The sequence below is a fragment of the Galleria mellonella genome, unplaced genomic scaffold, assembly GCF_026898425.1.
Source record: "Galleria mellonella isolate WM207_F2 unplaced genomic scaffold, CSIRO_AGI_GalMel_v1 utg139, whole genome shotgun sequence".
Taxonomy (NCBI): Eukaryota; Metazoa; Arthropoda; class Insecta; order Lepidoptera; family Pyralidae; genus Galleria; species Galleria mellonella.
Window position 1 is genome coordinate 484,572 of NW_026441995.1, and position 12,441 is coordinate 497,012.

The window sequence follows — 12,441 nt, forward strand, 5'->3', positions numbered from 1 at the left end:
TTCAAGTAATCGTTTAGTGCGTAATAGGCTTTGTTCAATAAATGTTTTTTAATAACTTTAATAACTTAATTTTAAACTTATTAAAAGACAGATCTAAAATATCCTTCGGTATCCTATTACAACATTTAATGGTCAAATACCTCCATTATTAACAATAGGGTGTATTGTTAATAATGGGATCGACCTCTACGTGGTTCCTTCTAGAAACTATCGTCGTTGATTCTAGTTGAACTCGTCACGATGAGCTAACTGGCCTGCTTTCATTTGTACCTCCCAGCTCCCATATCTCACTGGTGCCCCACCAACTTATACCGATAGTGCGCTATCAATATACGTTGGCAGGATTAATATTCCATTATCAAATATTTAAAAAAAACACGTAATGCTAAACCACACAGGCTGGTGCACAGTGCCTTTGACCCACCTGACCTTGGCAGTCTACCGTGACGTCCTGTTACGCCATATGGCGAAGTACATACATATATTTGCACTTGCATTTAATGTACTTTGGTCAAATTCCCACGTTGTATTTGAAACCGTCAATACAGTCATACGCTATTTTTATTACTATAGTAGTTTTTGCTCACGCCTTCGTACGCGTGGATTTTAGAAGTCGGAAAAGTAAATCGACCACTTTAGGATGGTGTGATGGGATAAAATATACACACGATTTTAACTGCGTAAACTGCATCCGACTTGTTGCAGTAGTTCTTGTGTGATGTCGTTAAAAAGAGAAACAAATAGATATATTTTTTTAAAATGTTTGTTTTTAAAATTATTATTATGTCGTGAAGATCATTTGCATATATATATATATATATATATCGTTTTTAGTGACAATTTTATTCTATGGGTATGTGTTTGGTAATATATATAATATATATTTCTATTTATTTTGAACATTTATACCTTCGTACATCTCGACCTTCGTAGCATAAAAAGAATACTTATGTAAAAAAAAAGATGCCGACGTAACTAGCAGTTTTATGCTCTTTAAAACAGTCAGCTTCAGATATAATAAAATTAATAATAGCACCATCACAAGATTGCACCCATAGATTGCAATTTTGATTGTTGCAAATTACATTTAAACTGAAAACCAAATATATTCTATAATTTACAAAATATATTACAAACCACCTAGGTATATTGCGTTATTTGCAGTTGAGAGGGAACAAACTAAAATAATTGTATGTATAAATATAAGTAGGTTTATATTTGGATAATTAAAGAATTCCAACGAAGGAAAGGAAGGGATAGTTAATATAGAAGAATACTAGGTGATCCCTAATAACATAATATATCCTGTCAGGACGACCTCTGCACCGTCACCCTGGAAACCATTGTTGGGCCAACTGAACTTACTTCGTTATCACCTATCATCTGTAGTTAAAAACTCTTCAAATATTTACTCCATTCTATCCAATAATAATATTATAATTCCTACCATAAACATATCATGTTCCCCATTGGATACCCCATAACCAATACGTGATAATCAAAGGACAGCGAGGATTAACTCCGGGTACCCGTATGACTTATTACTATTAATGCAGTTGACGCATTTAACAAATAGTCCCGACAAAAACTGATAAACTGTATGTAGAATTATTTACAATTAGGGTTTTTTTTTTTTTTTTTTTTTTTTTTATGCAACTTAAAATGGCAAATAGGCTGACGGCCCACCTGATGTAAAGTGGTAACCGTCGCCTATAGACATGAGCAATACTTTATTTTTTTATATATTTATAACCTCTTATTTAGCAAGATTTGTAAATAAATTGCTTTTCATTGCATTCACGATACTTATTTAAAATAAAATACCGTTTGTAACACTCTCGATAAGGTCTGGTTGGTTCTAAATAAACAGTTTATCATATCTCATTTACATATAAATAGTGTACGAGAAATAATTTCAGGTTCAGAACTGCTAAGTGCGCCGCGCCGTTCCGCGACACCGCGCTAACTGGCCCGTCTACATTTCTAACATCACAGCATTACGTTATTATCTATGCAAAATGTCGGAAAATATTGTCTACATACACTACGTTTATCAGGACAACGTTGCTATTCATTCGGCCAGCTATTTCCTGCACGGAGATAGCATGAACGGCCTTCTTCTGAGTTCGAATAGAATATATTTGGGTTTCAGTTTAAATGGAATTTGCAACAATCAAAATTGCAATCTATGGGTGCAATCTTGTGATGGTGCTGTACTTCTGATGAACTTAAAACCTGGCATGTATTTATACTTAATACGCCATTCAGAAGAGGTCTTATTTTATTACTTTTCATTTTTTTTTTATACAACTTAGAATGACAAATAAGCTGACGGCCCACCTGATGGAAAGTGGTAACCGTCGCCTATAGACATGAGCAGTACAACGTGTTGATTAACCTCGAGACTGGAGCATGCAACCCCAAATTAGTTTTATGTCTGGGGATTTTAAAGACAGTTTTGCATTTGTTACGGGCATTTAGTTTAGGGACACATATATCTATGCGCTCTAATAGCCCTTGGCACATTGATGATCCATTAACTATCTTTTGAAGGAATATCACGTCTAGCATACGTCTGCGCTCGTGAAGAGTAAACAAATTTCTTCTCAGCAAATAACAAAATCACGAACCCAGCTTTACGATTATATAAAATGGACGATTTGAAAAAGTTTGTAAACAAGTCGTATTTGAATAAATATTATTTCTATTCTATCATATACAGTTTTAATAACATTACTTTTGGATGGAATGACATCTTTATACAGGACAATAAAAAATGTAATAAAATCCTCTCATTTGTTATTTTATTACACTTTTATAATACGATACGTATACATATGTTTATACGGTTATTACCCCAATGTTTTATAACTTTTAAGGACAAATTTTCTTTATTTATATGAATCTATGGTAATATATAGTTGTTACTTGTTGTTAGAAGTACTAAAAAGAGTGAACGAGAAGAGAACATTGGTTGAAATAATAAAGTATAGAAGAGGCAAAATGCCAGGCCACCTTATACGACATGACGATTTTTTAAGAGCATAGTAGAAGGAAAGATAGAGGGCAAAAGAGGAAGAGGAAGACCGAGGAATAACTACATGGGACAGATAAAGGAAACACTAGGCGTCATGTCGTATAGGGAGGTAAAAAATATGGCCTGGGATAGAGCTGGCTAGAGGAAGATGCATGAATTAGTTGCACCGACAAGAGGAAACTCTTAAATGAAAAGAGAGACTTGTTGTTAACTTCATTTTGAGGCCAATGAACTATCCCATATTGCAAGCTGGGACAGCAATACATGTGTATTCACAAAATTCTATTGATTTCAATTTGGTGCTTTCTAAGGTTTTTTTTTTATTTTATTATATTATAACTTATTATATTATTTTATTATAACTTTGTATGTTAGCACACTAGATTTATAACATTGAATTGGCTTTTGCTGTTATAGTGTTATAATTATTTTTAATGAATAAATAAAATAAATAAATATTCACTCATTAAAAAAAAAGTTAAACTCTGTATTCGTAACGTCATTGTTTTCTTTATAACCTGGTATCTGTATTAAATGTGAAAGTAACAATGAATCTTATACAAACAAACAAAATATTGATGACAAGAATGATTGTCCATCATCCGAAATTTAAATAGCGCGAGAAAATCCAACGGGAAAATAATTTCATATTACAATAGAAAGTCTTTATTGTTTAGAAAAGCAAAGTGATTACATTCGGACGTCCGCCATTTTTGCTTGACAATTTTACCGCCAATTTTCAACGAACGAATGAACCGTGGCGCTAGTTGTCAAGAGTTGACGGCGACTCGTCCATTACGTTCATCGCTTCCTTTGTCTCCGGTGCCGTGACAAATTGCTTGTTCGCTCACTTTTCACGGATGCAGATTTGTTTTCAAAATTGTGACAAGCCAAGGCGTTTACCGTAGTCATAACAGTACATAAATAAAATAAAATACCTAGTGATATTATTGGTATAAGAAGAGCCGGGAGAAGGTGGCACTGGCTGAACAACCTGCGGGATTAGTTCAGGTGTAGGGCCACTTCATTTTTAGAGCAGCTGCTTCAAAAATTAAGGTTATCCTTGTGTTGTCTAACTTACAATTGTGAAAACTTTTCATCCAATTTGGTGCAGTAGTTATTGCGTAATGCAGGCACAAACCTACAGACAGGCAGACAGTTTCTAAAAAATCTGAAAAAAAAAGAAATTGTAAGAAAGAAATTATTCAAAGAAATAAAGACTACTCCTAGATGGGATATCGATATAAAACACATTAGATTTTAAAACAGACTTTCAGGAACACCACAACCACATCCATTTAGGTGCAGTAGTTTTTGCATGCTGCTAGTATAAATATACAGACAGACAGATAGTCGGACAAAATTTCTAAAAAATATTGTTTTGATATTATTATTGGTATTATTAAGATTAATTTTGGTCATAATCGAAACTTAAATTTGGATGGAGGGAATGCTTTTAGCATTAAGTTCGCCATGTACACATATTTGTACTAATGAATAAATAAATAAATAATATATTTCCTTTTGCAGACACAATGAACGGTCTCAACGGACATAGCAACGGCGAGGTGAACGGAGCCGGCGACATCATCACGCAGAACCAGCAGCGCGGCTGGTGGACCATCGGCCTCATCAACTCCCGCTACCGGTACCTCACCGCGGAGACCTTCGGCTTCAAGATCAACGCCAACGGGACCAGCCTCAAGAAGAAACAGATCTGGACCTTGGAGCCGGCCGGGAACGCTAATGATAGTAAGTTGTTTTTATGGCGATACTGATATACTCACCAGAGGGAGACTTTGTACAAAAGTCGTTTGCTTGGGTACCTCTGTCCCATTCGTGTTTCAACCGTGAAACAGTTGTGTTTGCATGGCTGTGTTTCGGTTTGAAGGGTGGGATATGGCGTGAATTTACTGGGTACAGAGGAATAACCCCTGAGTCTTCAGGAATGACAAAGCATGAGGGGTATCATGGGCGAAACAGTATACTCTGTTATGTCCATGGCACTGCTCATGTCTAATAGCGACGGTTACCACTTTCCATCAGGTGGGCCGTCAGCTTGTTTGCCATTCTAAGTTGTATAAAAAAAATGTTGTCGAGAGTGATATGATAAATTTTCATAAATACTTATGAAATAAGTTAAATTAATTAATGAATGAGTATACTTTATTTGCATTATACAATATAGGAAATAAGCAAGACAATTTACAAACACGACGATACAATTGTATAAGTACAGTAAGGCGGTCTTATTGCTGAGAGCAATCTTTTCAAGACAACCTTAAGGTAATGGACTAATTGTTGTACAAGTAGGTATGATAGCGCTGTATAATTAAGTTAACAGCGTAAAACTTAAAAAAAAAATATAAGAGAAATTTTCACCAAAAAATTGTATACAAAAAGTATTTTAAACAAGATATTTGCAAAGTTATTATAACTATTTGTGAAAATTATAAATACGGTAAATTTTAGTGAGTATTGGATACAAAAGGCGGCCATAGCGCTAAGCAATCTCTTCCAGACAACCTTCGGGTAGCGGACATTGAGACAAAAAATAAAGGGTGCGCCACCTACCCTGTTATATACATAGATACTAATATATATATATATATATATATATATATATATATATATGTCTGTATATATTTTGTTTTTGATGGGTGAAAATGGCATGGCAACCCCGCCCGCGCCACGCCGGCGGGACACGCCGGCGGAGCACCAGTGAAGGGTGATAGATGAGAATGAAAACAGGCCAATTAGCTCATCATGATGAATTCATCAGGAATTAACCATGATATCTTCCAGGGGGAACCGCGAGGAGGTCGACCTAGTTGGGTATATTGCTAGCAATGGGATTCTCAGTCTCCATTACTAACAATCCCTTTTCCATGTTTACATACATTGAGTTGATATATTGAGTTGTATACCTGAATAAGCGCCCTTCACCTTAGATCTTATCATCGCTGACCAATCACTAAGACAAGACCAGACCCAACCATCTGGATACAGAAAAAAAAAACAAATATTCACCAGCACAAACATCCCAATTGTTTCACCTTCATCCATATGTCAAGTAACTGCAGTTATAATTCACTGACAACTGAACAACCACGACGAGATAACGCGTTTTTCGTCGCGTCCCCCTCACTAATTGCGACAAAAATTGCCGCAACCAAACGAGGGTTGCGTTGCGATGCCGTACGCGTAGGGAAGCCGTTCGGATAGCTTTTGGTTTTTAAGGCACGTGGCTACGAAATCAGCTGTTGACGGGACCAGTTTTTATTGACGTTTGTTATGTATTGTATAAAAAAAATGTCAGACATGGGCGTGCGTCATTTCACACATGATTATAATATGTAGTTACAATGTAAATCATTTATAATTCATTGTCTAGTTTGCAGGTGAAATTTGTTAGTGCAATGTAGGTACATTTTTTTGCAAAATACACCATGTTATGTAGGTACCTACTTATATTTTTTAGTGTTTTTTTTTAATGGATGATAATGAAATGGTAGCCCCGTCTGCGCTATCGGTATACACCGGCGGGACACCAGTGAGGGATGATAGATGAGGGTGAAGCAGGTCAGTTAGCCCATCGTAACAAATTCAACAATAAACCAATCACGATGGTTTCCAGGGGGAACCGCGAGGAGGTCGACCTGATAGGGTTTATTGCTAGCAATGGGGTTGCTAATCCCCATTACTAACAATCCCTTCCCCCCTATTTTTTAGTGTTTCTGTGTTTATTTTATATATTTCGAATTAGGCGCACCAACAGTATACATATTATACATAAATTTAATAACATTTTTAATGTAGCATGCTGATATGCATACCTAAAGCAGGCGTACACAACATTGACTACAGATTACATGCGTATAACGCACGAACGCTCAGGTTGTGGAATGAGCATTTGTCCCTGTCGAGATTTTCCCAAGAGACTACAGCATGGGGTTCTTCAAAAGGGGGGTAAAGAGGTTTCTTCAGGATCGGCAACGCACGCGTTATACCTCTGGTATTGCAGGTGTTCATAGGCTACGGTAACCACTTACCATCAGGGGGGCCGTATGCTTGTTTGCCACCTTAATGGTTTAAAAAAAAATGTCACAATATAATTAATATAATAAATTAAATTTATAATTACATATTTTTTTTTGTTATAAAATTCAAATACAATATGTATTATGTATAACTTTTTTTTTTTATACAACTTAGAATGGCAAACAAGCTGACGGCCCACCTGATGGAAAGTGGTAACCGTCGCCTATAGACATGAGCAGTACCATGGACATAACAGAGTATACTGTATAACTAAGTAATACATATTGTTTTTTATGGAACTTAGAATGGCATAAAGGCTGATGGAAAGTGTTAAACCGTCGCCTATAGACATGAACTGGACATAACAGGGTATACTGTGTCGTCCATGATACCTTTAATTCGCGACTATTACATTTGTACCCTTTAATTTCATTGCCATATCTCACCTATGCAGACACAACTTATTTATTATTTATATTACCTTACCAGAGGGAGACTTTGTACAAAAGTCGATTGCTTGGGTACCTCTGTCCCATTCGTGTTTCTACCGTGAAGCAGTTGTGATTGCACGGCTGTGTTTCGGTTTAAAGGGTGGGATATGGCGTGAATTTACAGGGTACAGAGGAATAACATCCGAGTCCTCAGGAATGGCAACGCATGGGGGGTATCATGGGCGAAACAGTATACTCTGTTATGTCCATGGTACTGCTCATGTCTATAGGCGACGGTTACCACTTTCCATCAGGTGGGCCGTCAGCTTGTTTGCCATTCTAAGTTGTATAAAAAAAATTTACCTATTTTTTTAGTCTATTATTTTATCAAGGAAATATCGCCTTTATTACCTACTACGATATAAACATGATAAATATTTAAATAACTTCCCTATTTCGTAGCCCGTACCCGCGCAGCTATCTCCGCTGAAACCCCATTGCGGAGGGTCGCACCCCATTGTCAAGGTCCCGCCGACATGTGGCCCTCCCCCGTCCCTCCCCAGGTTCCTGTCACTCAGTTCGCTTGTTGAATACATTACTTGTACAAAATATCCACACAAATACAGGTGTATTTTCGTAACCTTGATTAATGTAAACATTTGATAGATAGATAGATAGATACTCTATTGTTTCCTCCATAAGATTACAATAGTAAACTTATTATAAATATAAACAATTAATTACACTAAGAAAACAATGGGCGACCTTATCGCTATAAGCGATCTCTTCCAGTCAACCTTTGGATGGAGAGGAGTAATTATAAACAGTTTGATTGGAGGCACAATGAAGATCCTATAATTTGTATATATGGAGATATAATACATATAATAATGTAAATATATATCCCTACTCACTATTATATATACATTGCTTGGGTACCTCTGTCCCATTCGTGTTTCTACCGTGAAGCAGTTGTGTTTGCATGGCTGTGTTTCGGTTTGAAGGGTGGGATATGGCGTGAATTTACAGGGTACAGAGGAATAACACCTGAGTCCTCAGGAATGGCAACGCATGGGGGATATCATGGGCGAAACAGTATGTGTGTGTACTGTTATGTCCATGGTACTGCTCATGTCTATAGGCGACGGTTACCACTTTCCATCAGGTGGGCCGTCAGCTTGTTTGCCATTCTAAGTCGTATAAAAAAAAACATATATTCATGTATATTTACATATGTAGGTTTATTATTTTATATATATATATATATATATATATATATATATATATATATATATATATATATATATATATATATATATATATATATATATATATATATATATATATATATATATATATATATATATATATATATATAAAATTGTCTTACTTTTTATTGTATTATATGTTTAAGATTGTACAATACAATACAAGCTGATCAGGACATGTATTTAATGAATTTTGTCGGATAGATGGATCATATCTTAAATTAATAGCTAGTTACTTAATATGTAAAACTCTCATCAAATGCTATGATGAGCAAATCATAGCACAAATGAGATTATTTCGGGTACTTTTAGTTTTAATACATGATTTTTTTTTTACAACACACGGAGCAAACGAGCATGCGCCTCACCTGGTGGTAAGTGACTACCGCCGCCCATGATCACCCACAACACCAACGGCATATCAGGTGCGCTGTCGGCCTTTTAAAAAGGAATATGCTCTTTGAATGATTCGTAGACACATTAAGAATCATCAAAATAATTTCGGAATAAAAATTGCCAACGTAATCTTGTAACGTTGCTGCAAAAAATTGTTAAACTCATCCCTTTTAAAGTGGCTCGAAATTTCCTTATTATCAAAGTGTTAAAAATTCTTATGCGAATTGGCGATGAGAAATATCATCAGACACACGAGACGAGAGCGGTGTACGCATCCGGCGAGCCATGTAGCTTTTCTATTTGCGTTCTACATAAATTACAACGTCGGTCGCCGTAACATGTCCCGTTGACTTGTTGAAGCTAAATAATTAATTTATACAATCAGTGTTGTCATGATATATCGGATCAGACAAAATTTGAAACGATTACATCGCAACAATTGTTTACAACCGTAAAATTGCTAGTCGATTGCGTTTTAACAGTTACGAATCACTCGACGATTCCTCTTTATAGCGTCTCAGGCGTCGTATTTCGCGCAACTGTAGACAAGCTTGAGACAGACGGTTTAATTTTTTTATATACAACTTAGAATGGCACACAAGCTGACGGCCCACCTGATGGAAAGTGGTAACCGTCGCCTATAGACATGAGCAGTACCGTGGACATAACAGAGTAGTACTGTTTCGCCTATGATACCCCCCATACATTGACATCGTTTTTAAGTATACGTCTAAGTTTATTTACTAAAAGAAATATAACCATCTGTTATGTTTAATAGACGCTTAGTTAAACTCATTTTTGGAACTTGACGTAGTCAAGAATGTTCCTCTTCATTAGCTGTTTGATAAGCAAAATTTCCATTGCTTCTATTCCGCGTCTTAATTTCAAATATTTTCAACGTAAGGTATCCAATCTATCCATCAAATTTCTCGTCTTTCATATTTCTCTCTCTCTCTCTTTCTTTCTGTCTATTATTCTATCTTTCTCTTCTATCTGTATGTATTCCAAAAACAATAATTAAATTGTGTTCCACAAAAAGAAACGGACGTTAATTGTGATAAAACCAGTTATTTTCTTTTACACTAAACTACTGAATCGATATTAATTAGATTTCTATTGGACCAATATCTCATCATATTCTATCAGAGAAAAATAAATTTTATTTTTAAAAATAATTCTTAAATCGATTTTCAACTGTCGGAGTTATGAGGTAACAACTATAAAAAATATATACAACCGAATCGAGAACTTTCTTCTTTTCGAAGTCGCTCGAAGAGAAATATTTCTAATTAACTAATATATTTATAAAGATCGTTATATTATATGCTGATAGATCATTCACAGCTATTATAAGATTTAGAGCATTAAATGTAATGTTACATTTGAAAATATTTTAAATACGTAAATTATTATAGTTAACCTAAATGATCGCATTAAATTCCGTCTCTTATAAACTATAAATTAAGAAATGCAAGAGTTGAAATAGTTAAAATTATGAATAATTTGAAAACTTCATAATTAAGACATAAATTATATACAAACGTATGTTGAATTGAAGTTTGTTATTTATAATTAATGCTGATCCCAGCAGTTTCTAATGAAATGTTTTCAATATAATTTATTTATAAAGTAGTTGGTACATTATGTAGTTCAGAAATGTGATTACACTAAGATTAATGTAAGTACAAATAAAGTGATCTTTAGTAACGTGCCACTTTCATGGTAATCAAAGAATACAGTTAATGGAAGAAATGATGTACGATTATTAATGGTATTAAGAAATGACTTTCTCGTATTAAATGCATTGACGATCTCAAATGTGTTGCAGTCAGTGAATGTAGGTGACTTAGAACAGGACCGTTCCTTATGATAGTTTATGGAAAAAGTTTTCTTTTTATGCAACTTAGAATGGCAAACAAACTGACGGCCCACCTGATCGAAAGTGGTAACCGTCGCCTATAAACATGAGCAGTGTCATGGACATAATAGAATATTCTGTATCGCTCATGATACCCCCCATGTGTTGCCATTCCTGAGGACTCAGGTGTCGTTTCAACAGAAATCATCATGGTTCAAGTGTGATGAATTTTTTACTAGAGGCAACTGATCTGATTTCATCACCACCTATGTTATCATCTCTAAAACACCAATGATCTGAGATGTACCAAGATTGCTAACGTAAACCGATTATTTTTTATAATATCGATTTATTAAATATCTTGATATAATATGTGCCCTTCAAGCCACGTTTTGGAAGAAGTCTACACAATCTCGTATAGTATTTTAATCACCCTTTCGTTTTATCTTAATCTTAAACATGGTTCGCCTTACAAGGGTCCAATTTAAATAACTAATTTAATATCTAACCAACTGAAGACTGTCTGATGTACCGATACACTGATCGTGTTGCAATGTCTGATCATATGTAATTTTATAAAATTACGAGTTAAGAATTTATTAAACAGCTTCCGTACAACGGTATTTGGAGCATGTTCGTAATAATGAGAAAGTTATGTTTTGTAACCGTCGCATGCGCACGCCGCAATCTCCACCTCATCATTTCGGAATGATTTAGTTTAATGAATTTCATTCGCACCGGCATTGAAGATGGCGGTACTTTACGTTTATCTCTTCTTGTTTATAAAAAAATATTTCAAACTTTCTATTCGTTTATTATTGTGTGAAATGTAATATGTTTATTTTGCAAGAATGTAGGTGATTTTTAGATATAAGTGATGAATAATTGTCCTTATAGACGAAAAAAGAAGGTAAAAAAATTAAATAAGAAATTGTGACCCACAAAAAAACCGACTTGTGACAATTTTTTTTTTATACATCTTAGAATGGCAAACAAACTGACGGCCCACCTGATGGAAAGCGGTAACCGTCGCCTATAGACATTAGCAGTACTATGGACATAACAGAGTATATTGTTTCGTCCATGATGTTTGTGCCCCCCATGCGTTGCCATTCCGTTAGTTCAAAATCAGCTATTTTAATCTATAAAGTACTGAACCAATTTTGATAAAATTTCTATGGGACCAATCTGTAAGACTTTTCAGAGAAAAAATAATTTTCGTAAATTTTTATCGCCAAGTTAACTGTAAAAAAATTATACTTGGTAGTTGGACGCGCTGTGTTAGTATTGTGAACCCCAATATTTATTCGTTTCTGCATCCTTGTTTTATTGGTAAAAATATTTAGTTTTACTGATACAAAGCATTCCTTTATCCTTGTAATCCCTAGAGGTATAAATTGTTTTCAAATT

At 35.0% G+C, this 12,441-nt stretch overlaps 1 protein-coding gene across 2 annotated transcripts in view; it reads left to right on the forward strand.

Annotated features, from left to right (window-relative positions):
• Positions 1-12,441, forward strand: part of LOC113509468 (protein singed) — an 89,784-nt gene that overhangs the window by 37,936 nt on the left and 39,407 nt on the right. For both annotated transcript variants that reach the window (XM_052903338.1, XM_052903339.1), the window contains exon 2: positions 4,568-4,789. In XM_052903338.1, the coding sequence (XP_052759298.1) occupies positions 4,573-4,789 (217 nt within the window). In that variant the 5' untranslated portion in view covers positions 4,568-4,572. The remainder of the gene's footprint in view (positions 1-4,567; positions 4,790-12,441) is intronic.